This window comes from Talpa occidentalis, unplaced genomic scaffold (assembly GCF_014898055.3).
Source record: "Talpa occidentalis isolate TD23 unplaced genomic scaffold, MPIMG_talOcc4v2.1 talOcc4.6, whole genome shotgun sequence".
In the NCBI taxonomy this organism is placed as follows: domain Eukaryota; kingdom Metazoa; phylum Chordata; class Mammalia; order Eulipotyphla; family Talpidae; genus Talpa; species Talpa occidentalis.
In genome coordinates, this window is record NW_023604972.1 from 94574834 (window position 1) to 94602676 (window position 27843).

Here is a 27843-nt window from a genome sequence, read left to right on the forward strand (position 1 = left end):
TAAATAAATAAATCTTTTTTTTTTAAAGAAAGATTTATTTATACACGAGCTGGGGTACAGGCCAGATGCGCGGGAGGGTGAGAGAATTCACCAGAGACAGAGCGGGGAACAGAACAGGCAAACTGACAAAATACACTGCTGAGGGGAGCAGTGGACGAGACATGAGAGGTCTGCTTGCCATGTGGGTTGCTCTGAGGCCAGAGGGGATTGAACCGGCACTGCAGAGGCTGCAGACAGCTTCACAGCACTGCGCTCAACCGCCTGCGCCACCATGGAGGCCCTAAATAAATAAATCTTAAAAAAAAATGCATAGGATCTGTTTTGTTAGTGGGAGCTAGTTCATGAACCTAGCAGTGACAAAAATACCTTAAGCCCAGTTCTTTGCATGTCAGTCATAATTTGATTATTATTTTTTTTTTCCTCTACATGTCACTGATAGAGGATGTATGATAGCAAACAGCATGTACAGCATGGGTCTAGATTACTTTCAGAGTCAGAATGGTACATTTTAGAATTTGTAATAGGAGCAGCTGGCAAACTAGATCCACTTCCTTTTTTTTAATTGTATTACTTGCATTGAGGTTATCTTGGTTTACAGTATTTGTATATAACTTGGGGGGTATAGGTTCATACCTCTTCAGATGTTAGACTCCACTTTAAAGATTGCTTGTTTTGGGGCCTCCCCGGTGGCGCAGCAGTTGAGCGCTGGGTTGCGAAGCTGCCCGCGGCCTCTGCGGCACCGGTTCGATCTCCGGCTGCTCCCCGGCCACTGGAGGAGGGTCCCACATGGCTCGCAGACTTCTGCCGCCCGCTGCTCCCCTCAGCAGTGTACTTCGGTCCTTCTGCCTGCTCTGCTCCCCTCTCTTGCTCTGGTGAATTCTCTCACCCTCCCACGCTTCTGACTCTACCCAGTGTATGTACAAACAAACAAACAAATAAATAAAAAAATAAAAATACATGCCTCTTTAAAAAAAAAAAAGATTGCTTGTTTTAACATTTTAAAGTTGCTAAAATGGTGTAAGTGTGCTATTTAATCAACATGCTTGCATGTCTACTATAATGATTTATATGTATTACATATTAATATCTTTATGTAAATAGTAAAGTTAAATGAGTAGTGGTGGTTTAGGGTATCGAGTTTATAAAATATGCTTTTAAAAAAGATTTGATCAATGTAGTGGATTTATAAATCTTTTTTATTGAAAGAGAAAGGAAATCACATTTATTTAATTAATATTAGAATATTAACATAGCAGGAAGTCACATATATTCTAATACATTGTTTTCATGGTTTAGTGCCTGTAGTTGAAGAACACCCATCTCATGAGCAAATCCTTTCCCTTTTTGAAGATGAAGGTTTTGGTCCTGTTACATTTGTCCTAAATGCTAATCTGCTTGTGAATGTCAAGTTAGTATTTTGTAAGTATGATTCACCTTACTTTACCTAATTGGTGAGCAGGATTTCTGAATTATTTACATCTTCAGGTTAGGTTTTGACTGACACCTATGAGAAATAAACAGTGTTGGATATTGGTTGTTTTTAAGCCAGGTATAACTGTAAATAAGTTTTGCAAATTTATATTCACTGGGATTTGAAATATAAGCTTAACAGATTTTTTTTTTTTTTTGGTAAGCTTACAGATTTAAACTAGTGTCCCTAGTGAATCCTTGCTTAAGGTTATTAACTAATAGCTAATCTGAATTTTGATGCTAATGATATAGTTGATTGTGTTTCATACAGCTTTTAGATAATTTTTAAAAGCAAGAATCCTGATTTAGTTACAATAAGACAGTTTTAAAGTAAATGACATAGGACCTACCTAAATTGGAAGTAGAGAATAATCCTTAATAATAAACAAACATCAGTACTCAACAATGAATCTATACCAACTTTTCATTCTCTTTGAAACTGACCTGATTCTTACTCCACTACATTTCAGCATATTGGTGTATCTTTTACTTTAAAGTTATTTATTAATTGACACCATAAGGGTCTTTCATTGTTTCCCTTTTTTTCTTTAATTGTATACAAGTCAAGTTAAAGTTCTTGGGAAAATAGGAATTTGAAAAGCTCTGCCTCATGCAAAAGACAATTATATTTAGTTTTTTTGGTTAGTCCACATTATAGTTGTATGCTTTTATCATTTAAGATTCCTCAGACAGATATTGGTACTTCTCAACCAACGGATTGCATGGCTTGGGACAGGCAGAAATTATTATTCTGTTGTTATGTTTGCCAAATGAAGATACTATTCCTAAGGACATCTTCAGACTGTTTATCACCATATATAAGGATGCTGTAAAAGGTACAGCATTTTATTTTGAATTTTTCAGCTAGGGGACAGCTATATTAATTAAGGTGTTTATACTTTCAGCTCTAAGTATCATACTAAAGATTTATTTTGTGATGAGATTATTGATTTCTTAAAAGATGTAGTCATCGTTTTTAGTCTCTTTAAAGCTAGTATTTCATGTAATTTGTGTCTTTACTCAGGGTTTTTTTTTTTTTTTTTAATTAAAAAAAGTGAATATATTTTCTTCTTGACTTTTTTCCTAACATGTCTACATTCTTTTCTTACCATCTATAAAAGATTGGAGGGATATGACAATTTTTCACTTAACTGTGCAGTAAGAAGAAAAATTTAAAAACACCTGTGGTTGGAAACATTTTTAAATTTTTGTTCACTGTCCTCATTCTTAAGAATAACTGAGCTGTGTGCACAGAAGGTATTTAATAGGTGCTTTATCAAGAGTAGAAATAAGAAACATAATATACCACATTGCTTTTTTCTTAGGAAAGTTTATAATGGGACATTTAAACTCAGTATTTCTCTTCAAAACAACTTAAGGCCTTTTTTATTAATGATTTTATTTCCAGGAAAATACATAGAAAATTTGAACAATATTACCTTTACTGAGAGTTTTCTCAACAGCAAGGATCATGGAGGATTCCTGTTTATTACACCTACTTTTCAGAAACTTGATGATCTGCCATTACCAAGTAATCCTTTTCTTTGTGGAATTCTTATCCAGAAGCTAGAGATTCCTTGGGCAAAGGTTTTTCCTATGCGTTTAATGTTAAGACTGGGTGCAGAATATAAAGGTAAGTTTTATAATAATAAGGTATGTAGGCTAAATTTGTTGAATGTAAAGTAAGATTTTCAGGGATCATTAGAATCAGTTTTTGATGGATTAATGGCACTACTTTTATTTCATTGTACTTAAAAATTCCAAAACAACTTCCCTCTACTACCAAATTAGTCTAGACAACTTTGGAATAGCAAGAAGGGTCTAGATGCTCATAATTATATTAACTTATCATAAATTTTTTTTTAAATTTTAGAACAAAATACAGAAAATCCTGAAAAGTTTTCATATAATTGTGTACTATAGGGGGTTCATTTTGTTATATTGCCTATTATTAGAAAGGCAAATTAGGCAAATTATTGTCTCTTCTCAATCTATGTATGTTATAGAAGCAAACATGAGGATTTTTGGATTATCACGTGAAATTGCTTTCATTTACTAACTATAATCATCAAGATTTTAGTATTTTTAGGAAGAGAAATAATTTGATAGCATCTTTGATAAGCTTGAAGTTTTTTTTCCTAGTTTTCTGTTCCTGACATTTAGTTCATCATCCAAAAGTGATGTATGCTATCATTTGTGTATTTGTATATATGTGTTTTTGTTTGTGTATATTTACATAGTGTATATTTACTATGACTATTTACATAGTCATAGTGACACAGCTAGATATACTAAAGTTGTGACATGACCCAGGTTAATGTTTGTTATTCTTTCTAAGTTGAAGTCATTTGTATTATTAACCTTTTTTGAATTCTCACACTTTATTCCTGACTTTTTTCAGGAAGTAATTTATTGCATTTATTGAGGTACAGCACATCTAATAAAATTTGATTCATTTGATTTTAATATAATAGTTTCTTAGAGGAAAATTAAATGTAGGGAAGTTATAGAAGTGACTGTTATTGTGAACAAATTAAGTGAAAGAGATAATTTCATTTAAATATCTCTATTTGGCAACTTTTATTATTAAACCCTGGTGAGGTTGGTGGGTACTCACCATTGGGACCTAACTATGCAATGCTATTAAATTTTGCAAAAGGTAACCTAAGAAATTTCATTTTGAGTCAGTATTTCATCCCTTCAGCTTAATATTCAAATGCTATTTGTATGGTAGTTTAGGTGAATATACTAGCTAATCTTAAGTTATCATAGAGCATGTGGTCTGTAAATTTGGCCAGTAGCACTGTGGAGACCAAGGCTGTTTTTCTCTCAAGATCACAGGGGTTGGAACTACACAGCTATCCTAATTATTTAGTGGTAATGAGGGCAAATCACCTGTGATAGTTAGAAATTAACTAGTTTGAGCTGTTTTCTAAGTTCTTTATGTTTAATGGATTTTAGACTAGCAGTTTGATGTTACAGGTGCTCATGCCTCTTTATACATAAACTTGAAAATGTAATATGTGTGTATACTTTGTTACAGAGATAATTTACACTGGGCAAAAGTAGAATCCCACGGTTAAATCCTGAAATAACTGTCTGAAATTAGTAACTTTAAATGGGGATTATCTACCCTTTTATGTTTTTATCATTTGTCTCATTAGAAACAACACATCATTATATTAGAATATCACTGAATGTTGGTTTGTGAGGTCCCTTTGTAATTCTGACAGAATGTCATTCTAACCCATTACCTTTTTTTTTTTTTTAATATTTATTTATTTATTTATTTATTTATTTATTTATACAAGCACTGGGTACAGTCAGAAGCGCGGGAGGATGAGAGAGTTCACCAGAGCCAGAGTGGGGAGCAGAGCAGGCAGAAGGACCGAAGTACACTGCTGAGGGGAGCAGCGGGCGGCAGGAGAGGTCTGCACACCATGTGGGACCCTCCTCCGGTGGCCGGGGAGCAGCCGGGGATCGAACCAGCGCTGCAGAGGCTGCGGGCAGCTTCGCAACCCAGCGCTCAACCGCTGCGCCACCGGGGAGGCCCCTAACCCATTACCTTTAAAAAGTGTTTTTAAATAAAATTATCAGGTTGCAAATGATGCTCCCTCATTCATAAATTGATGAAGTAAAAAACATTAGCATTTACCTTAATCATATCCTTCATCATTTTAATATCTTTTAACACTAGTGTCTTAATAAAGTATTCCCATTCTGTGCCCTCTCTTCTCCAAATAACTTAGTTTCCTTTTTTTTTAAACTGCAAAATATGTGTGTAATAACAAAGATGTGAGTTACTTTCACTTAAGTTCTTAAAATAGATAACTTCAAGTGTTTTCTTAGAATTTTTAGGAAGTATAGTTGTATAACAGGTATTAGAGAGTTTTGTTTGCATGTGATCTAAAATGATAACTGAACGTTTAAAAATGTAATCTTATCATAGGAATGGTCTTACCTCCTTTTTCTTTCAGAGACTCTGCTGCATTGTCAGTAGGGTATCTTTTCCCTGTTTGTACACAATATTTATAGTACCCTAGAAAAAGAGTAGTTTGCCAAATGACACAGAAATATTAATTCCAAAGGGCACCTGTGCCCCTATGTTTATAGCAGCACTATTTACAATAGCTAAGTTATGGAAACAACCCAAATGCCCAAAAATAGATGACTGGATCAAGAAGATGTGGTACATATACACAATGGAATATTACTCAGCAATCAAAAAAGATAAACACATGCAATTTGCAGCAACATGGATGGAGCTAGAAGGGATCATGCTCAGGGAAATAAGTCAGAAAGAAAAAGAAAAGTACCGGATGGTCTCACTGAGCAGGAATTTAGAAAACCTAAATAAGGGACCAAAATACAAAATACTTTGTATTTTAATACAAAGTAAAAATCAGAATCAACAAGCAGCTGTAAACTAGAGACACACTATGGCAGGGGGAGGGAGCAGGGAGAGGAAGGATTAGGGTCATAATAAGGGAGGGTGCAATTGTATGGGGAATATAACAAAAATGAAAATGCATACATTGTGCAAAAATGATATAAGAATTATATAAAATAAAATAATTTTTTAAAAAATAAAGAGTAGTTTGGTGACAGGTTGATTCTATGTTGTTTCTCTGCTTTGATGTCTTTGACTCCCAATACTTCTTTTAATCATATTAACTTAAACACTGTAAGTTTTCTACTACTCATAAACTAGCACAATTGAACATTCATTACTAATGCCTTAGAAATCTAAGTCTTCATGCTTCTCTTTTTTTTAAAAAAAAAGATTTATTTATTTATACAAGCACTGGGGTACAGGCCAGAGGCGTGGGAGGGTGAGAGAATTCATCAGAGACAGAGCAGGGAGCAGAACAGGCAGAAGGACGGAAGTGCACTGCTGAAGGGAGCAACAGGTGAGACAGGAGAGGTCTGCCGCCCATTTGGGAATCTCCCTGGCTGGCAGGGGATCAAACCCATGGTGGGGAAGCTGTGGACAGCTTCACAGTGCTGTGCTCAACCCGCTGTGCCACTGGGGAGGCCCCATGCTTTTCTTTTAACTGACATAATTTTATAAAGGGGTTTAGCTAATCACTGTTATTTTCCTGCTGTCAGAATTTTGTGGAAATACATATAATGAAGAGATTAAATGCTTTAGAATCAGAGAAGTCCAGTTTCAAATCTGTTTCACTAGGATTAACTTAATCACTACAAGCAAGTTTATTGTGTTTCTACTTTCCCATTTGTAAAGTAGGCATAGACATAAAAGTAGGCATAGACTTAAAAATGGGGTTTAAATAAAATAGTGTATGTAAAGTTTGCAGTTTAGTGTAGCATCTAGTAGATGCACTATATTATTCTCATTTCTCAGTTTCTCCAAAGTACTGGCTGGGTGGTATATATCCATAATGTTTGAAAACTGAGAATTAAAGATAATTAATTAAAATATATATATTTTTTGTTGTTGTTGACAGTAATCCATTTTCTTTTCTTATATATATAGCATATCCTGCTCCTTTAACAAGTGTCAGAGGCCGAAAACCCCTTTTTGGAGAAATAGGACACACTATTATGAACTTACTTGTTGTGAGTAATTGGATTATTTTATTGCGTGTTCTTATATTGTTACTGCTTTTTAGTGTTTTGCAAGGACCAGTTTCAACCAGGGTTTATTGAGGTAGGGGTCTCTGAAAATTCACCTCAATTTTGACATCTAACCAGATTCTGCAGGTTATGGGCTCAGTCTCCCAATACTGCCCTTCACTTTAAGCCCCAGGTGTTTGCCTGTGCTTCTGTCCAGGTAGCTAGAGACCTAATGTTCCAGTAATCTCCTCCTCACACTTCAGGTGCCAGTTGCAAGCACAGATTATTATTTGTGCTTTTCTGACTGGCTATAAATCAGAGATTCCCAGGACACTCGTCTCAAGTTGCATTAATTTACTAGAATCATAAACAACATTCAGGAAGCCCATTTACTGACCAGGTCATTGATTTATTACAAAGGATACTACAAATCAACAGCCAGATGGAATAGGGCAAGGTATGGAGAAGAAGCTGGGAGCTCCCATACCTTCTCCAGGCATAACATTCTTCCCAAATCTCCATTTGTTGGCGAACTGGGTAGCTCTCCATAGTCCCTCTTTTTTTTTTTTTTTTTAAAGATTTATTTTTTTATGCATATAAGAGCTGGGATACAGGCCAGAGATTGGCGGGGGGGGGGGTGGAGGAGTGTGTGAGAGAGGATTCATCAGAGACAGAGTGGGGAACAGAACAGGCAGATTGACCGAAATACACTGCTGAGGGGAGCAACAGGCGAGAGAGGAGAGGTCTGCTGCGCCATGTGGGTTTCTCCCTGGCCGGCTGGGGATTGAACTCGTGCTGCAGAGGCTGTGGATTGCTTCATAGTGCGGTGCTTAACCCCTTGAGCCACCAGGGAGGCCCCATAGTCCCTCTTTTTGGGCTTTAGGAATACTTCATTAGGTAGGCATGATTGATTAACTCATTGGCTATTGGCAATTGAACTCAATCTCCAGCCCCTCCCCTTAGAGCTGGTATGGGTCAGGGGAGGATTGGAAGTTCCAATCTTTATTCAAGTTATTTTCAAGTTACTTTCCCTGGTAACCAACCCTTGACTTCGGGAGTTTCCCAAAAGTTACCTTCATTAGCATAACAATAAGTACCTTTTTATCAACCACAGCACTTAAGAAATTCTAACACTTTGGGAACTTTGAGCCTGGTACTGTGGATGAAAGCCAAATATGTATGAGAAATAGATACTTTGGCCATCTAAATTACCAAACTACATTATTTTATCTAAATCACAGTATTACAGTTATTTTTTAAATTTTTTATAGCAAATTTTATGCATTTGTATTTTTGTTTTAATTTAGTAATTCATATTAATGAGCTGTTTTGCTGAATTTCTTTTTAGAACATCGTATCATACTTTATGTGTTCTTGATTTTAATTGTTTTTAATTCTGCAGTTCTTATACTTTTAGTTAATATGAGATCTGCACAATTGGTGGAGCTTTGGAAATTTTAGTAGAAGCACCCCAAAGTCATTCAGATGGTAATTTTTGACAAATTGAACCTAAATTTCCTCATTTATAATAGGAATGATTAGATTAGATGATTTATCAGGTTCCCTTTCACCTCCAATTTCTGTATTTTTGTCTTTACCTGTTACCACAGAAACTTACTTCAATGGACTCACTATTAATTTTACTCATGTTTGTTTCAAGACCTTGTCTGTTTTGGACAAGCTATAGCTAAAAAGAGAATGCCCCCAAATACTGCAGCGTTCTTCCTAAGAATGATTTTCCTCTCAACGTGAAATAGCTGGAAGGATTAGTTAGTTTATTAAGTTCGTTCTACTTTCTCAATGGCATTTTGATAGTTATATATCAGAAGTCTTAAAATGTTGAATATTCTTAAAGATATAACAAATGTTCATGGATAGTAATATAAGGTTTTTGGAAATGTCATTTTTATGTAGGACCTTAGAAATTACCAGTATACCTTGCATAATATAGATCAACTGTTGATTCATATGGAAATGGGGAAAAGCTGCATAAAAATACCTCGGAAAAAATACAATGATGTAAGTCTAATTGCTTTATTCAACTTTTTAAGATGTTTATTAAACATTAGATTTCCTTAGCAGATGTCAGATTAAATCTGTTTCATTTATTTTGAATCAGACATCTAGATAGCAAAATACACTATTTTTGAAATTTTAAATGTTTCCTAGCAAGTGATTAATTTAATCCTATTCTTTTTTCTTTACTATCTTTTCTATTAACTGAGATAATTTTGTCTTAAAATAATTGGTTTCTGTCACATTCTCGGGGATAATTATGAAGCTGTTCAGAAATATGACTGAATTATTGTAACTAATAAAAGCATAAAATGTTAGAAGTGTTTCTAAATGACTGTTGTTTTTTTCCCAGGTAATGAAAGTAATAAATTCTTCTAATGAACATGTCATTAGCATTGGGGCTAGTTTTAGCACAGAAGCAGATTCTCATCTAGTCTGTGTACAGAATGATGGAGGTTATCAAACACAGGCCAACAGCGCCACTGGCCATCCTAGAAAAGGTGAGTTTTTGGTGTTGATCCATAAAGCTGACTCACTAAATAGAATTCTCAAAAGGGAAACACACACACACACTCACCTCATTTGCTAAATTGATGGTGATAAAAAACAATGCTTTAGATTTACAGCTATATAAACATTAAAAAATTGCTTCTTAATTTGTTTTTCTCTTGGACTACCTTAGGTTTTAAGACCTAGAACACTGTATGCAATTTGATATTTTCAGGCCTACTTTATCCCATGTAATGGGAGTCTTATTTTCACTAATTTCCCTCTGGGATGAGGTGTTTTTTTACCTTTGCTTCAGTTCCTCATAGGGGGCCACAGGATGGGTAAGGATGAAGAATGATTTATAAAACTGTGACTAGGGGTGGAGTGAGTAGCACATATAAATGATAATACTCTAAGTTTTTGCTAAATTACCTGAATGACTACTGTGATTACAAATCTTTGCAATAGAAGGCCTAATAAATTTAAAGTTAAGTGGGAGAGTTAATAAAATTAACACATCATTATAAAATATAATCTATTTTAAATAGTCTGACATTCTGGCCACTAACTTTTTTCCCTCTGATTATAAAAGTAATATATATTCATATATATTCATTTTTAATAAACTTGGAAAATAGGTTTTCAAAAGTAGTGAAAAGAGAAAAGTGCCAAGATGTGGCCGCTGTTGACATCTTATATTAATATGTTAACTAGATGGGTTTATACTAGATCTTTATGCATTTGTGTTGCTTTTTACTTATTAATGTCATTGACATTTTTGTCATTAAAATTTAACTATTTAGTATTTATTTTTGAATATATATTTATGTAGTGTAAAATTCAAGATGTAGTGCAAAATCTCTTCCTCCCTTCACTCCCAAGCTTCTCTCTCCCTCTTCACAGACAACCAAACCATTGTTACCACTTTCCTGCATATCCTTTCAGAGACATTTGTGTGTGTGTGTGTGTACAATTAAGTAAACACATAAACATCCATCTTCTTTCTTTAGTTTTTTAAAACCAATCATAACATTTGTTTCATTCTATACCTTGCCTTTTCTTTTGTTAACATACCTTATAGATTATTCTATGTTAGTTTATTTAAAAAGTTTTACATTCCATATAACTTTGTACTTTACATGTGTACATTGTTTAATTTTTCCTTATTAATGGACATTGTTGCTAACAAACTGTGGCTATTGATAAAAAATAACTTTGAACACATGCCATCAGTTCCAGTAAGTGGTGTGGTGCATCAAAATATATATGTATTTGTAATTTTAATGTATAATTATCAAGTTCTCCTTAGAGAGTGTTCTGATTTAAGCTTTCACCAGTAGTGGATATTTGATTTCCCACACCCTTACTAACACAGACACAGGTATTTAAAGTAGTACAATAGCCCATTGATTATTAATATAAACATTTGAGATACATTTTTGCAATTCTTTGATTTGTTTTTGAATAAGTTCTCTACTGTAAGTGGTGTGGGTGTAGCAGTTATCCAGGACTTTAAAATGTGCCATCATTTACCTTATACATTTAATAAATATTATATAACAAATAGAAATCAGGTTAAAACATAAATAATTGTTGTGTTTTTTTAAATCAGTGACAGGTGCAAGTTTTGTAGTATTCAATGGTGCTCTAAAGACTTCTTCAGGATTTCTTGCTAAGTCTAGCATAGTTGAAGGTAAGAGTTGCATCTATAAGATTATTTTAATGTTAAGATGTTTTTCACTTCCTTTTAAAAAAGTATTTGATACTGGGCCTCCCTGGTGGCGCAAGGGGTTAAGCACCGCACTGAGAAGCAATCCGCAGCCTCTGCAGCATGAGTTCGATCCCTGACTGGCCAGGGAGCAACCCACATGGCGCAGCGGACCTCTCCTGACTGGCCCGCTGCTTCCTTCAGCAGTGTACTTCGGTCTGTCTGCCTGTTCTGTTCCCTACTCTGTCTCTGGTGAATCCTCTCACCCCCTGCATCTCTGGCCTGTACTCCACCTCTTGTATGCATAAATAAATAAATCTTTAAAAAAATGTATTTGAAACTCATAAAAGAGTATATGTAAGTTATAAAGTCTAGAACTGTAAACTTAAGTGACATCACCACCCAGCCCAGGATGTAGAACATGACTAATATTTGGGTCTATATATGCTGTTATTGCCAGCAACTGTAGTCATTTTCATTGCTATTAAGTATTTTCTTTTGTGAATGTATAATTTATCCATCTTTTGGTTATGGCCAGCTAGATTGTTTCCTATTTTTTGCTCTTGGGAAAAGTGGTGCTAATAATTTACTTACTGGTATGTGTGGACCCTGAGCATATGTCTGAGATTTTCTCTAGAGTATGTACATGGAGTGGAATTTCTTGGTCAGTAGATTAGTAAATGTACAACTTTACAAGATATTGCCAAGTTGTTTGGTTTGTACCCATTTATTAACATTACCATCAGAATATATAAAATTTCCCATTAATCTACATCTTCTCCAAATGTAGTATTAGATTGCTTAAATTGTATCAGTTTGGTAGGTAACTCTGAATATGTCAGTATTATCATGCCATGATAAGTAGAGCATTTTTTGTGACATATATCTTGGACAAATATATTGCCTTTTCTATGAAATGCATATTTACACATCTTTTGCCCATTTTTCTGTTGTTTTATCTTTTTCTTGTTTATAGTTAGCTTTACATACTGTAGATTTTCCCCATTTTATCATGTCTTTTTTTTTAAAGATTTATTTTTATTTATTTATGCATATAAGAACTGGGGTATAGGCCAGAGGTGTGGGGGGTAAGAGGTTTCACCAGAGACAGAGTGGGGAGTAGAACAGTTGGATCTGCTGAAATACATTGCTGAGGGGAGCAGCAGGCAAGACAAGAGAGGTCTGCTGCGCCATGTGGGTGAGCTTCCTGGCCCAGTATCAAACTCATGCTGCAGTGGCTGGTGATAGCTTGATAGTCCTGAGACTTTAACCCCTGCGCCACCAGAAAGTCCCCTTATCATGTCTTTCTAATGGAAGGTCTTTATTTTAATGTAATTTATTGATATTTTATTTAAAAACCTTTCCTGTGGCTCAATAGCTATTCTCCGGTTGTCCCTAAAATTTTAGAACTTAGCCTTTAGCACTGAAGTCCTTGACTTACCTGGAAATATTTTTAGGTATTGTGTACAGTAAGGGTCCAGTGACATTTTTCTGTATTTGAATAGGAATTAATCCAGGCCAATAGGAGAGATTTTTTTTTACTCACATCACTTTGGACATCAGATGTATGGATTTTTTCCTATTTACCAAACAGTTCTCCAGTGCTCTGACACCAACTGGGTGTCCAAAAATTCAATACAGTGTTGACATTAATTTCCCATATTTTACACATACCCCACAGGTTAAGGGCTCAGTCCCATAAGATTGCCCTTCATGTCAGGTGACAGTCAAGTCTGGGACCTCTCATTCTGATCAACTGGCTATAAATCAGGGGTTTCCACCACCTCTTCTTCAAGTATAATAATGTGCTAGAATGGCTCACAGAACTCAGAAAACATTTTACTTTTTTTTTTTTTTTTAAACTTTTATTATAAAGGAACCACTGTATATGTCAAGGCATAGGAGAGAATCATGCAGATTACGTGCCGTCTCTGGGCCTACCACTCTTCTAGCACCAATGAGGATGCTTCCTGAACTTCAGTGATTGGGAGTTTGATTACATAGGCATGATTAATTAAATCATTGGCCATTGTTGGTTGACCTTAACTTCTAGTTTCTTTCCCCTTGCCAGGTGTCCAAGTTGGGAGGTGTGAAGGGTAAGGGGATGGAAGTTCAGACTTCTCTGTTAGGCCTTACTCTCACCCTATTAATGTGAACCCAGTTCTAGTCCAAGAATTCAAAAGGACATTAATACATACAATCTTCTGGTGTCCCATTAATCTTGACACTAGATTCCAGGTTTGCCCAAACTATTGTCATTGACCCCTCAGTCCAGAAGAGCTTGTATAGGCTTAATGGGTCAGTATCAGTTATCTAAACTAGAAAGCATAGACAATTGTGGGCTCAGCTGTTGAGTTTTCCTTTAGGGATCCTGGTATTGCAGTTCTTGGTAGTGTCCAAAGCAACTATCTTATATATTTTGAATAGCTTTATGGTTGGTTGGTATAACAGGGCTAGTTTGGAATTAATTACCTCATCATAGTCAGAAGTAGAAGTTTTCACCTTTATTTTCTTAAACAGTTAAAATCTGTTAAAGAAATTAAGTTCTTAACCTTGTGAATTTTTTCTTATTTTCTAGTAGTAAACAACCATTGGGATGATTTAACAGATGATTTAAAACATGTATCTTGTTTTGTTGTTTTTTTTTAAGATTTATTTATGCACACAAGAGCTGGGGTACAGGCCAGAAGTGGGGGGCGGGGGGCGGTGAGAGGATTCATCAGAGACAGAGTGGGGAACAGAACAGGCAGCTCGACCGAAGTACGCTGCTGAGGGGAGTAGCAGGTGAGTCAGGAGAGGTCTGCTGTGCCATGTGGGTTGCTCCCTGGCTGGCCTGGGATCGAACTCCTGCTGCAGAGGCTGCGGACAGCTTCACAGGCTGTGTCTTAACCCCTTGCGCCACCAGGGAGGCCTCAAAACATGAATGTTTGTAACATGAGGTGCTTTTCATAATGGATATATAGGTTCATTTTGATAACAGATTTTATGGCTTAGAGATACAAATTGATACTTAGTAAAATAAACGTGAAAAACTCTTCTTTTCAGATGGCTTAATGGTACAAATAACTCCTGAGACCATGGATGGCTTGCGGCTAGCTCTGCGAGAACAAAAAGACTTTAAAATTACATGTGGAAAAGTGGATGCTGTAGACCTCAGAGAATATGTGGATATATGCTGGGTAGATTCTGAAGAAAAAGGAAACAAAGGGTAGGAATTTTTTGTTACTGAAATATAATTGGGATGGCTATGGGAGGGGGTAAAAATATCCTGTTAATAAAATTAATATTTATGAATAAATGTAGAACTACACCATTAACTTAAATGTCTATATTCCAGTTAATGAATACAGTCTGTTTTTTCAGACATTTTCCTATATAGCTTCATGTGTATTTTTCCGGCCAGGATCCTAAATTATTAAATGGTGGTCATTTGGGGAGGGGGCCAATGATAAAATATCCTTTGTGTAGAAGTATGGGCTGGATGTAAAGCTGAGAAAGGCAAGACACTTTCTGTCATTTGGTACCTATTTTTGTCAGGTAAGATTTCCGTTGGGTGTTTATTCTGTATTGTATTGATTCACTAGAAATACAAGCAACCGATTTAATATTACATACATTAGAGGACTTACAGAATATTACTGCCACTCCTTCCTCTTTTCAGTTACCCATTTTTTTTTTTTTCTTTTTTGGAGATTGGCTAAGGGGTCTGGAGCAGAGAAGGAAGAAGAGGGCTAATGCTGAAGGATTCCAAAATAGAATTTTTGAAATTCATGAGACAGCTTTTCTGTTAGGAGACTATTTAAGGTATTTTAAACCTCAGGTCTAAATTGGGCATATGAGAAAAATAGATATAATTTGCTACACAATCAAGAAATCTTGGCAAATGAATATAGTTTTAATTGTTTTGAATGTAATTGAGTTCTCTTACTGCTGCTTTTAATTTATAACTTCATAATTTTTCTCCTTACTCAATTTATTCATTTAATAATTCACTTCATAGATTTGGTACTAATAATTCTACTGTATTGTGTTTTATTCTATAGTGTTATTAGTTCGGTGGATGGAATATCATTGCAAGGATTTCCAAGTGAAAAAATGAAACTGGAAGCAGATTTTGAAAATGATGAAAAGATTGTAAAATGTACTGAGGTAATTGAGAAAGATTTCTTCCCTTTACATGCTATGTCTGGATATGGGTGTTTTTTTTTTTTTTTTAATTTGGAGATTTCATAGTATTCAACCTCAGAATGTTTAATACACAGATGTTTTTTACACTTTTTCCACTGTACCTTCAACACATTTCTGTACCAATCTGCCTTTCATACACTGGATTTGGATTTCCATAGGCTGATTTCAAGCCACTGTGTTGTGGTCCTGCCTGATAGCCGATAGTTAAGTTTTGGCAGCTGCCATCTTTGTACACTAGTAGGCTGTTTGACTATATTATTTTCATTTGTCTCCTATTTAAAAAAAATAAAATATTGACATCAGTTTATAATCTGAGGTGAGAAAGTTACTTCTACAAGTTCCTTTTTTTTAACACATATATATATAAGTTGATATGTAACTATAGATTGGTAGATTCCCGACCTCCTGGTTCACCTCCATACTCCCTCTCATTGTTCCTCCTGGACAGCAGTAAATATTATCTGTTTTTAATGTATTTTTTATGATTTTTTTGCATATAAGATAGAAACCGTATAGGATATAGAAATTGTAGAACATTATTTCTTTGCTCGAGCTTAACTTTTTAAAGGATGGTGATCTTATAGGGTGGACAAATTGTTATCTTCTAAACTGAGCTAACTAGACTTTCATTGATATAGGTTAGGTTAATTTTAGGCAAAAAATTGGCTGTCTGCCATGTTCCGTAGCCTTTGGTTTAAAATTTTTAACTTATAGCATAAAGCAAGCTATATATGCTCTTAACTAGTGAATTTCATGGCAGAAACACTGAATTTTATTGATAAAGTTGAAAGCTGTTACCATATTTTTAAAGCTACTTTAAATTTAAATTTTGCCTTGTTTCCTAATTAAATACATTTCAGGTGTTCTACTTTCTAAAGGACCAAGATTTATCTGTTTCAGCAACTCCTTATCAGTTCGCAAAAGAAATAGCCATGGCTTGTAGTGCTGCACTGTGCCCTCACCTGAAAACTCTAAAGAATAATGGAATGAATAAAATTGGCCTCAGAGTTTCCATTGATACTGATATGGTGAGCCATATTTTTGTGGTTTGTTTTTGAAATGAATATTATGTTAAAATACTGAAAATGTTTTCTCTAACCTTTTATTTTCAGATGAATGAAGAGAACAGAAATTTGTTGCCTATTAATGTGTACTACACACTACATATATATTATTTCATTTAATTTCCTCAATAGGGGTCAGCAAACTTTTGTGGTAAAAGGCTAGACAGAAACTATATTAAGCTTTGTGGGCTAAATGATATTTTTTTAAGATTTATTTATTTATGCATACAAGAGCTAGGGTACAGGCCAGAGATGCAGAGGGGTGAGAGGATTCACCAGAGACAGAGTGGGGAACAGAACAGGCAGATTGTCCGAAGTACACTGCTGAGGGGAACAACGGGTGAGTCAGGAGATGTCTGCTGCCCCATGTGGGTTGCTCCTGGCGGGCCAGAGGATCAAACTCGTGCTGCACTGGCTGCAGACAGCTTCATAGGTTGCATCTTAATCCCTTATGTCACCAGGGAGGCCCTAAATGATTTTTTTTATTTTTTTAAAAACTGTTCAACTCAAAAGCAGCCATCGATAACATAAACTGTAAATTAATAAACTCATCTGAGTTCCAGTGAATCTTTGTTTACAGAAATAATTGGTGGGCCACATAGGCCCACAGGCCATAGTGTTCTGACCCTTGCCCCACAACAATCTGTTCGATAAGTAGGTTTTAAAATTTATTTACTCTTGATTAGATTCTATATTCGTGTGATTTAAAAGTACCAAAGATCATATATATATATAAAAGACAAGACTTGTTCTCTGGACATATTCAGAGAGCAGTTTTCATTTTCATCTGTATAATTGGTGGCCCTGGAGATACTAACTCCAGGCTAGAATGTAAATGGTTCCCCATAGACTAGCCATGGCTTGTAGTGCTGCACTGTGTATAAAGTAACAGCCCTAGAAAGATCTCCTTTTTACCCTTGATTTCCAATTCTACAGTCTATCTCCATACTCACCCCTCATCTTCCTTTCCTGGTCAGGCAGTCATGTTTTTATATATTCTTTGTGGCTTTAGGCATGTGTAAAACAAATAATGTGTATGTCGTTTTCCCCTTCCTTTACATTTTGCCATGTTTTTTAAAGATACCTTATTAAGATAGTATACATTTGTATTCTTTTTTACTGTTGCATAGGAATAATTGTGTACATAAATATACCATAATTTATTTAACTAGTCTTATGTGTATTTGGTATGTATTGATTGGCATCCAGCTGTTTAGGTTGTCCAAAGTGTTTTGCTTTTGGATGTGAGGGCGATCTGGCTGCGACATCTGTCACCCCATTGATCGCCAGGGTTGATTCGGCTGATCTGGCTGGCTAGGCGGGTGTCCCCTTCCTCCCTCACCGCTCCATGTGCGTCCCTCCCGAAGCTGCGCGCTGGGTCGAAGAGGGCTGCCTTCCCCGAATAGAGACGGACCGGTCTTCAGTTCAGGGTATATGAGTAGCTGCGCTCCCTGCTAGAACCTCCAAAGTGTTTTGCTTTTGCCTAAATATGAGTTTACAAAAAGTATGTCCTGGGAGAGAATTGCCAGGTCCACATATGTATTCAATAGATATTCTATTGTCTCAGAGATTTATTTTTATCACATTTTGTGAAAGAGTTTTCCCCCACATTCCATCAGAATGGTATGTGATCAAACTTTTTAAAAAAGATTTATTTATTTATACATACATGAACTGGGGTACAGACCAGAGTTGTGAGGGGTGAGAGGATTCATCAGAGACAGAGTGGGGAACAGAACAGGCAGACTGACTGAAATACACTGCTGAGGGGAGCAGTGGGTGAGTCAGGGAGAGGTCTGCTGCTCTATGTGGGCAGCTCCCTGGCCTGGAATTGAACTTGTGCTGCAGTGGCTGCAGCGAGCTTCATAAGGTTTCGTCTTAACTTGGAACTTTGCCAATTTGACTGGTGAAAATGGTACTCCAACATTATTTTAATGTGTACTTTTCTTATAGCAAGTGATGATCATTTTACATCTAAGAACCATTTGTTTTTCTTTGAACTTTCAATTCATAGCTGATAGTTTTATATATTTTGTAATTGTTTATACATCCAGTATAATAGACTTCAAAGCAATTCTTCGTAAGAATGGTTAAATGGGGCCTCCCCGGTGGCGCAGCGGTTGAGCGCTGGGTTGCGAAGCTGCCCGCAGCCTCTGCAGCGCTGGTTCAATCCCCGGCTGCTCCCCGGCCACCGGAGGAGGGTCCCGCATGGCGCGCAGACCTCTCGTGCCGCCCGCTCCTCCCCTCAGCAGTGTACTTCGTCAGTCTGCCTGCTCTACTCTCCGCTCTGACTCTGGTGAATTCTCTCACCCTCCTGTGCTTCTGACTGTACCCAATGCTTGTATAAAATAAAAATAAATAAATCTTAAAAAAAAAAAAAAGAATGGTTAAATGTAAGTGAGTGCATGTGCTGGAAGTTTGTTTTTCTCCAGCCAGTACGTGTTATATTGCAACCCCCCCATTCTGACCCCAATCCCTCCCCTCCCACCCCCCCACCCCCCAAAAAATGTCTCTGGTTCATAGTTTTTTGTTGATTTTGATTTTCACTTTCTTATAGTTATTCATTTTCCTGGTCCCTTATTTAAATTTTCTAGATTCCTGCTATGAGTGAGACTATCCGGTATTTTTCTTTTTCTTTCTGGCTTATTTCGCTGAGCATGATCCCTTCCAGCGCCATCCATGTTGCTGCAAATTGCATGTGTTTTGGATAACACAGTTCTTGTTGGATAGAAGAACTTACATTTTCATCTCATTTAAAAAAACTTCTTTTCCAAGGAACCATCTATCATTTGTTATTTAAGAAAACACTGTTAATATCTTTCAGTCAAATGTGTTAAAAATAGAATTTTCACCAGCAACATTAACTTTAAATATTAAGTATTACAAAAACTATTTCAAACTTTTTAAATAGATTTGTCTTAGTACCATGTGTGTACTTGGGAGAAATATCAGGGTGAGGCCAGAGGTGCAGGGGTGAAAGAATTCACCAGAGATGGAATGCGTCAAAGAAAAGGTGGATTTATTGAAATAAAGTGCTAAGAGAAACAGTAGGTGAGGCAAAGTCTGCTTACAAAGGAAAACTTGAGGCTTTCTTTCATACTTTGTTTTTATGGGCTTTCTTATTTGAGGTGCCAGTGTGTATCAGTTATCTGCTGGGATGTCTGGTCTTGGGGCCCCACCCTTTGACACAGAAACATGTCCTTGCCTCTGCTACTGCATTTCTAAAGCTGAGCTGGTTTTTCTGGTCATGGTGGTCTGTCTTACGGTTTTGTCCCCAAGGCAACCTTAAATTCTCTTATCTAGTCAAGCTCTCCACCTGCCCCCCCCAAAAAAAAAAACTGCCTGCTGGGCCAGGAGGGGGGACTTAGTTTTTAACCTTATTAAATTGTACCCGGACAAAGGGTTTTTATTTAAGTCATATTGGTAATTATTCAAAACTTCTCCCCTCCAGTGGTTTCCATGTTCATTGAGAGGAACCTAAGCTAGGAATTAGTGGCAATTTTCAATTTTTATATTTGTAAGAGAGAGAATTATTTTATAGTAGATGGATAGAAGAAATATAGAATGGAAAATGTTTTATTAAAAAAAATCAAGATTTTCTTAATATGCCTAAACTGAATGTTTTTTAATAGTTTATATTTATCTGCTGAACTAAACGAGATTACTCACTTTTAAGATTGGCTTAACAAGATTTTTTTTTTTTTTTTTTTTTTTTGGCAGGTTGAATTTCAGGCAGGATCTGAAGGCCAACTTCTGCCTCAGCATTATCTAAATGATCTTGATAATGCTCTAATTCCTGTGATCCATGGTGGGACCTCCAACTCTACTAATTTACCACTAGAAATAGAATTAGTATTTTTCATTATAGAAAATCTTTTTTAGTGAAAGGACATGAGTTATATATTGCAAACTAATTTGTTAAAACTAACCCCAGCACTAAAGCTGAAATGCCACAAACACTAAAAGTAAGTATGTTTAATGTCCAAAACACCTTAAGCTTTGCTTTTTAGGTAAGAATGTTTTTTTATTTTAGTTACTAACAATATTCAAATCTCTAAAAATTTAAGATATTTACAGTTTTTGAAGCTTTATACTTCAAAAATTCTAAAAAGATAAATTCCTCAGTAAGAAACTTGTAGCATTTACTGTGTTATTTAAATGCTAAGCCAAAGTATCTGCATTTTAGGTATACCTCTTTATTCCAAGAATGATTTTAATGAAGGCTCTTTTCAGATGTAATCTTATGCAGGAAATATTTGCTTTATGTTAAATTGTTTTTTAGTGGCACAGACCTGTTTCCAAATCTTGAACTTACATGATTTTTTGAATAAGGCAGATAACTTACTTGTATAATTGGAGTGGAGATCTACCTCCATGATTAGATAAACACTGATTGTTTGAATTAAAATCAGAATTTTGCCTTTTTCTCCTCAAATTATTATTATATGATTTTCTTGATTAAATGGGTATTCTTAAAATAATTGGTGGTGCTTCAAGATTTTGTGCTTCTATATTTAAGTATATTGTTTTTATAGTGAGACCATGTGATTCAGTATGTGTTTTATAAATGTTTAATAATTTATAAATAGGTAATATTTTTGTATCACAGTGCATTATTTTTCTTCCTTCTAATGTATACCACTGTATTTATCACTTTTAAGAGTGATTGATGACAGGCCAGATGACCTTTGAAGTAGTCATTATGTAGCAATAAATAAAGCCTACAACAGTTGTTTTTTTTTTTTTTTTAATTTTCCCTTAGAAGTGTCTCGCAACTGCATATTTTCATTGACATCTATGTATTCAGTATAAATTTTAATGGGTGACTTTTGCATATTTAAGATTCTTTATATGGCAGATATTTTTTATAACAGGGTATTAACATAAGTTATATTCTGTGTATTTGAAACTTAGAGAGCTTTCCTCTTCAGCAAAATACAAAAAGGTGTGTTATGTAGGAAAAAAAAGTAAAGGACATATTTTCGTTAGTCCTGTCATTTAAATTATATAAAATGTAGTCATTATTTTGATGGCTTTTTTACTCTGTGGATTACATGTTTTTGTATCACAAACACGTATCTCAAGAAAAATAAACTACACTAAATAGTCCTGTTTCAAGAAAAATATTTATAAACATCTCAATTTGAAGATCATGTGAGAGTTCTGTCTAAGGCTAGGAGAGACTGACAAATTTCACCATTTGGGCATATAGTTCCTTCTGAGTTACATCTATAGTATAGCCAGAGATAGTATGGACAAGAATATCAACTTTTTGGAAGTAGGTATTTCATAAGTAGTGTAAAATGTCACAGATATTAAATACTTTAAGTGACAACATGTAATAACTTGTGAAATTTATTGAAGTGGTATAAGATAAAGAAGACTTGCATATCAAACTCACTGTTCTTTATGTAGTGTGCTTATTTTGCACTATAAGTAACAGTATAACCTGTGAATATTGAACTCACCTTCAGATAACCAAACAGTGGAGAGCTCTTTATTGGATACATTTGGATTTGTTTGCATTTAATAAAAATGTAAATTATTATGTGCCTAAAATTTAGAGGCACATTTTAAAGTATTATTTATAGATACATTTCTGAAAACATTTGTTACTGTACGGTCATGTTCTTGTTGGTAATTATTTAAATTTTAAATTGTTTTAAAGGTGAAGAAAAAGAACAGTTCTTTGTACTCAGTCTGTATTGATCTACTTTTGGTCTTAGGTCTTTTAATACTATTTTCTTTCTCTGAATTTTTGAAATAGGTAGTAAAATCTAGCCCATTTGTATTATGCAGCCATCCAGCAAGTTTTGTCTTTATACCTGCTCTGTGCAGAGCACTTTACTAGGCTTCATTGCTTGGAAGAGGAATGAAATAGCTCTTTCCCTCTTGCAGCTGAATGTGTGAAGTGGATGGTTAACAAAGTAAAAGTGTTTGCTGTAATAGAGCTATGAATCATGACTAGGTCGTTGAAAACCAACACAGGATAGTCATGCCAAGAATGAGAGGGAAACCTAAAATCCTGCTATAGGAAGTAAGCATTAAACTTGTCTAGGCAAGAGTTGAAAATCTGACAAGTAGATAATACATGGAAAGACTGAACTTTGCTTTTTAAGGAGGTTTATTTTAAAGAATCTTCTGTGTCGTATGAATAGCTCACTTTATAATTTAATCAGAAAAGTAGTAGACTGTGAACTGCTTAAGTTTATAATAGCCTAGATTTAGATACTGTTTCTCAAGTGAAGACCAGAAAGTTGTTTCTATCAAACTGAACTTTTTTAATAACAAGCATAACTTTGATAACTTGACTTAAAATTTAAAGAGACTATCTTGAAATAAACCACAAACTTCCTAACCATCCTTGGGTTTTTATTTCTTCGTGATTTAGTGATTTGATATATATGATATACACATAATTAAAAAATCAGAAATTATTTATCTCCTGATCCTTTTTAAAAAAGGTTTATTTTTATTTATTTATGCATGTAAGAACTGGGGTATAGGCCAGAGGTGCAGGGGAGGGTGGGGGGGTGAGAAGATTCACCAGAGACAGAGTAGGGAGCAGAACAGGTGGATCTGCTGAAATACATTGCTGAGGGGAGCAGTGGGGCAAGAAAGGAGAGTTCGGCTGTGCCATGTGGGTTAGCTCCCGGCCTGGGATCAAACTTAGGCAGTAGTGGCCTGCAAGAGCTTGATAGTGCTGAGACTTAACCCCTTGTGCCACGCCACTGGGGAGGTCCAACCTCCCATCTTATATGCATCTACCTGTCTTCCCACTCTACGATCTCAAGAGGTAATCATTTATATTTCTTTTTGTGCATCTTCCCAAGATTTAGGTGCAAAATAGCAGTAATTACTAATACATAATTTTATTTTCTCCCCTCATGTTTTTATATAAAAGAACACAATGGTACCTCCTCAATTACTTTTTGTTCTTTATACTTATTATAGAATCTTAAAGGTTTCCTTGTTTCTGTCAAAGTTCTTTTATCAGTGTTTGATAAAAGCATCTTAATTCCAGAAAGGCAAGAAGAAAATCCATTACAAGAATTATGACCATATGTTTTAGTAGGACTGTTTTTCCCATAACAACATTATTACTAAAAACACTTGAAGGATTTCTTTTTCAATTTGGGCTTTATTTAATGCCTTTATTTTTTTCCTTCCAGACATGAAATCTTGCTATCTAAATTTATCTTTTTCTCACTTGATACATTGATTTTTTTTTTTTCACATCAGATTCTTAGGAATTTGAAATATTTTATTTTCTATGATTTGTATTTAGTATGGAATGATAGGCAAATTTTAAAATTTAACATTTTGGGGGAAATATTTTCTGCATTTGCATTGGTAAAATTACAACCATATTTTTATGCTTTTTACAAGTGAAGAGCTAGGTTTCATTCAAGTGCTTTATTATGAACTTATAATAAATAAATGTTTATTTTTCCTTTTTGGAGGGTAAGTTGCTAGCCAGCCTCCAAGACAGTCCACAATGATCTCCGTATCTTGGTATTCACACCATTGTAGATCTCCTTCCACATTGTACCATTGTTGGTCTTTTTGATCAATATAATACAGCAAAAGGGATGGAATGTCATTTCAAAGATGATATTATAAAAGGCAGGCATCCATCTTTGGTGCCTTCGTCCCTCCCATGTCCTCCTTCCCCCTCTACTGTTCTCTCTCTCTCTGCCCTTCTCTTTCTCCCCTCCTACTTCCCCTCTTTCAGAGGAGCCAGCAGCCACAAGTAGGCAATCCCACAAAGAAGTCCATTTGGTGACAAACTTAAATCTCTTGCCAAAAGCCATAGGTGTGGAAGTGGATTCTTTTTAACCCCAGTTAAGCTTTCCAATTGTAGTCTAAGCCAAGAGTTTGACTGCAGTTTCACAAGAACCACTCAACTAAGCTACTCTCAGATTCTAAATCTCAGAAAATGTATAAGATAATAAGTACTTGTTATTTTAAGCTGTTCAGTTTTCTGGTGATTTGTAAAATGCAACAATATGTACTAGATAACTAATCCAAGGTACCTATACCTTTGAGCAGTTTAAGTGAAAATTGCTAAAGGGCCTCCCTGGTGGTGCAGCGGTTAGGCGCTGGGCTGCAAAGCTGCCCGCAGCCTCTGCAGTGCTGGTTCGATCCCCGGCCACCGGTGAAGGGCCCACATGGCGCACAGACCTCTCCTGCCGCACCTGCTGCTCCCCTCAGCAGTGTTTCGGTTCTTCTGCCTGTTCTGCTCCCCGCTCTGGCTCTGGTGAATTCTCTCACCCTCCCGCGCTTCTGACTGTACCCAGTGCTTGTATAAATAAATAAATAAATCTTTTTTAAAAATTGCTAAAAATAATTGGACAGGGCCTCCCCTGGTGGCGCAGTGGTTGAGTGCTGGGCTGCGAGGCTTCCCGCAGCCTCTGCGGCGCCAGTTCATTCCCCAGCCTCAGGCGAGGGTCCCACACACACAAAATAATAATTGGACAGAATTAAGCATATTTCTTAACATTTATAGATTAACATTTAAAGATTTTGTGCCACAAGTATTATGTGCTAAGTGTAGGAATACAAGAGAAAGAGTAGGATTTGGCCATGTAGGAACAACTATGCAATTGTGGGAAACTTCCTGTTTCTAGGAATTGCATGTTGGGATATTTAAATACATGTTCCTGCTGAAAACAATAGCTGATTAAAAAAACATTTTAAAACAAATGGAATTCGAGAAATATGGAATGTCCAACTTAAATATAAAGAGAAGTTAAGAGAACATGGAGCCCTACTGTGACAACCTGACAAGATGAAGAGGACAAATCAAGGTCAAGCTCCACACAAGGTGGTGAATCTACCAGGCAATGTCTGTTTAACAGAACTTCCCCAGAATAGGATGATGACTCTCTCCCACCCCTCCAAGTATTTAACCTTTAGGATGAGTATGAACTAAAAATATAAAGTTATGTAAAATTATAGGTACAGTTTGAATTGCCTACATAATCCAAAGAAACCACTTAACTTGCTTTAAAGTGCGCCCCTACTGATACCTCTAGGTGCTGAGAAAAATAAAATGTAAAATCCTTTCCATAGAAAAAACTTAATTTTAGACATCAAATTACTTTTAAAATTCAACGTCTAGTAACAGTAAAAAATGAGTACTTAAGGAAACTCATCCATAAGCAAGAGTAGAAAAAATGAAAATGAATAAAGACTTAGGCATCCAATTTGTGTTTTCTGTGCCTAAAGAAAGGCTCGAAGGTACTTCTAGACAATGGGAAACCATAAGAAGTGATGGGAGCTAATTTGGGAAAGAACTGAATACAAACATTGCAAGAATATAAGAAGCAGTTTAAAACTTAGTAAATGATTTTTATGACAGAATAGGATATAGCCTGCAGTGGGAATTATATACTGAAATATAAATCAGGAGAAAATATCCAGAGGACGGTATAGAAAGACAAAAAGCTGGAGTGGATGGAAAGATCAGGAGATAGGATATCTAAGAAGTAGATACAATGTAGAAGTTTCAAAACTAATTGATAGACATGATGCCACATATTCAGAAACAAGACACTAATTAGAAAACAGGAACTTGCAAGTGATGCAAGGATTTGGATTCAAGGATTCGAGGATTTGGATCCTTGTTTTGGATGCCTTGTTTTAAAAATACACTGAATTGCAGAACAAATTTGAGATAAGAATTAAAATAAGTTGAAGCCATCAATGTAGGCATATTTAAAAAGAAGTTGGAGACAACCAGATTGTACAAGTAGATAACTTTTTAGTTAGGTGATAGTTATTGGGCTTGCAGAAAACTTTCCATAACAAAATAAAGGCCAGGAGGCTTAATATATGCGGCTTGGAATAAACTGTAAGGTCAACTACACTTATTCAAGAGTGAGTTATGGGCCTCCCTGGTGGCGCAGGCGGTTGAGCGTCCCACTGTGAAGCTGTTCACAGCCTCTGCAGCGCAGGTTTGATCCTAGCCAGCTGGGAAGAAACCCAGATGGCCAGCAGACCTTTCCCGTCTCGCTGCTGCTCCCCTCAGCAGTGTATTTTGTCAGTCTGCCTGTTCTGTTCCCCGCTCTGTCTCTGGTGAACCCTCTCACCCTCCTGCACATCTGTCCTGACCCTGGTTCTTGTATAAATAAATAAATCTTTTTTTTTAAATTTTTTTTTTAAGATTTATTTATTCAAGCATACAAGAACTGGGATACAGGCCAGAGGTGTGGAGGGTGAGAGGACTCACCAGAGACAGAGCAGGGAACAGACAGCCAGATTGACTGAAATACACTGCTGAGGGGAGCAGCGGGTGAGTCAGGAGAGGTCTGCTACGCCCTGTGGGTAACTCCCTGGCCAGGGATTGAACTCATGCTACAGTGGCTGCGGATAGCTTCATAGGTTTCTCTTAACCTCTTGAGCCACCAGGGAGGCCCCAAAATAAATAAATCTTAAAAAAAAAAAAAAAGAATGCCTGAGACCCAGGCACAGGTTTAAAAAAAAAAAAAAGTTATGTATATTGAATCAAAGGTCACATTTCCACAGATGACCACCAGTTGGCTTCAAGTTAGTTTAGGGACTGATGGAAAGGATGAACTGCACATTTTCAAGCTGAAGCAATGACTTATGAAATTATTAGTATTAAAGTTAACACTGACAACTTTGAAAATGCCGTACAGCCAGCAGCCCTTGGGGCCTTTGAAATCATACCACCTGTAGTCTTAAGGTTGAAGTGTGATTCAGGGCCTGTGCATATTAGTGGACAGTACTTAGTAGCTATGGAGGAAGATGCGAAGTCAGAAGATGAAGAGGAGTATGTGAAACTCCTAAGTATACCCGGGAAACATTCTGCACCTGGAAGTGGTAGCAAAGTTCCACAGAAAAAGAGTAAAACTTGCTGCTGCTGAAGATGATGATGATGAGAAAGCTGAAGAAAAAGCACCAGAAATCTATATGAAAAACTCCAGAAGTCAAACCAGAATGGAAATGACTCAAAACCATCAACACCTAGATAAAAAGGTTAATAATCTTTCAAAAAAAAAAAAAACAAAAAACTCCAAAAACACCAAAAGAACCCAGTTCTGTAGAAGATACTAAAGAAAAAATTCAAGCAAGCATAGAAAAAAGGTAGTTTTCTTTCCAAAGTGAAAGCTGAGTTCATCAGTTTTGTCTTCACAAAACTTCCAGATCACTGATCAGGAAACTAGTCAAGATATCTGGTAGTGGAGGAAGTCTCTTTAAGAAAATAGTGCAGTTTGTTAAAATTATCTGTCTTACTTCATTTGTCTAACAGTTGGTATCGGTTGTTCTTTTTATGATGTAGGGTGACAGCTTTCCCATGTCTTA

The 27843-nt window shown here is 35.9% G+C and overlaps 1 protein-coding gene and 1 pseudogene across 2 annotated transcripts in view; both read left to right on the top strand.

Annotated features, from left to right (window-relative positions):
* The window catches only part of ZFYVE16 (zinc finger FYVE-type containing 16), a 45003-nt gene extending 22108 nt beyond the window's left edge, over positions 1 to 22895 (top strand). For both annotated transcript variants that reach the window (XM_037530814.2, XM_037530813.2), the window contains 11 exons: positions 1297 to 1419; positions 2151 to 2306; positions 2879 to 3103; positions 6968 to 7050; positions 8962 to 9066; positions 9416 to 9563; positions 11165 to 11245; positions 14306 to 14468; positions 15304 to 15409; positions 16309 to 16476; positions 20233 to 22895. In XM_037530814.2, the coding sequence (XP_037386711.1) occupies positions 1297 to 1419; positions 2151 to 2306; positions 2879 to 3103; positions 6968 to 7050; positions 8962 to 9066; positions 9416 to 9563; positions 11165 to 11245; positions 14306 to 14468; positions 15304 to 15409; positions 16309 to 16476; positions 20233 to 20394 (1520 nt within the window). In that variant the 3' untranslated portion in view covers positions 20395 to 22895. The remainder of the gene's footprint in view (positions 1 to 1296; positions 1420 to 2150; positions 2307 to 2878; positions 3104 to 6967; positions 7051 to 8961; positions 9067 to 9415; positions 9564 to 11164; positions 11246 to 14305; positions 14469 to 15303; positions 15410 to 16308; positions 16477 to 20232) is intronic.
* Positions 22896 to 26977: 4082 nt separating this feature from the next.
* Positions 26978 to 27843, top strand: LOC119260819 (nucleophosmin-like; annotated as a pseudogene).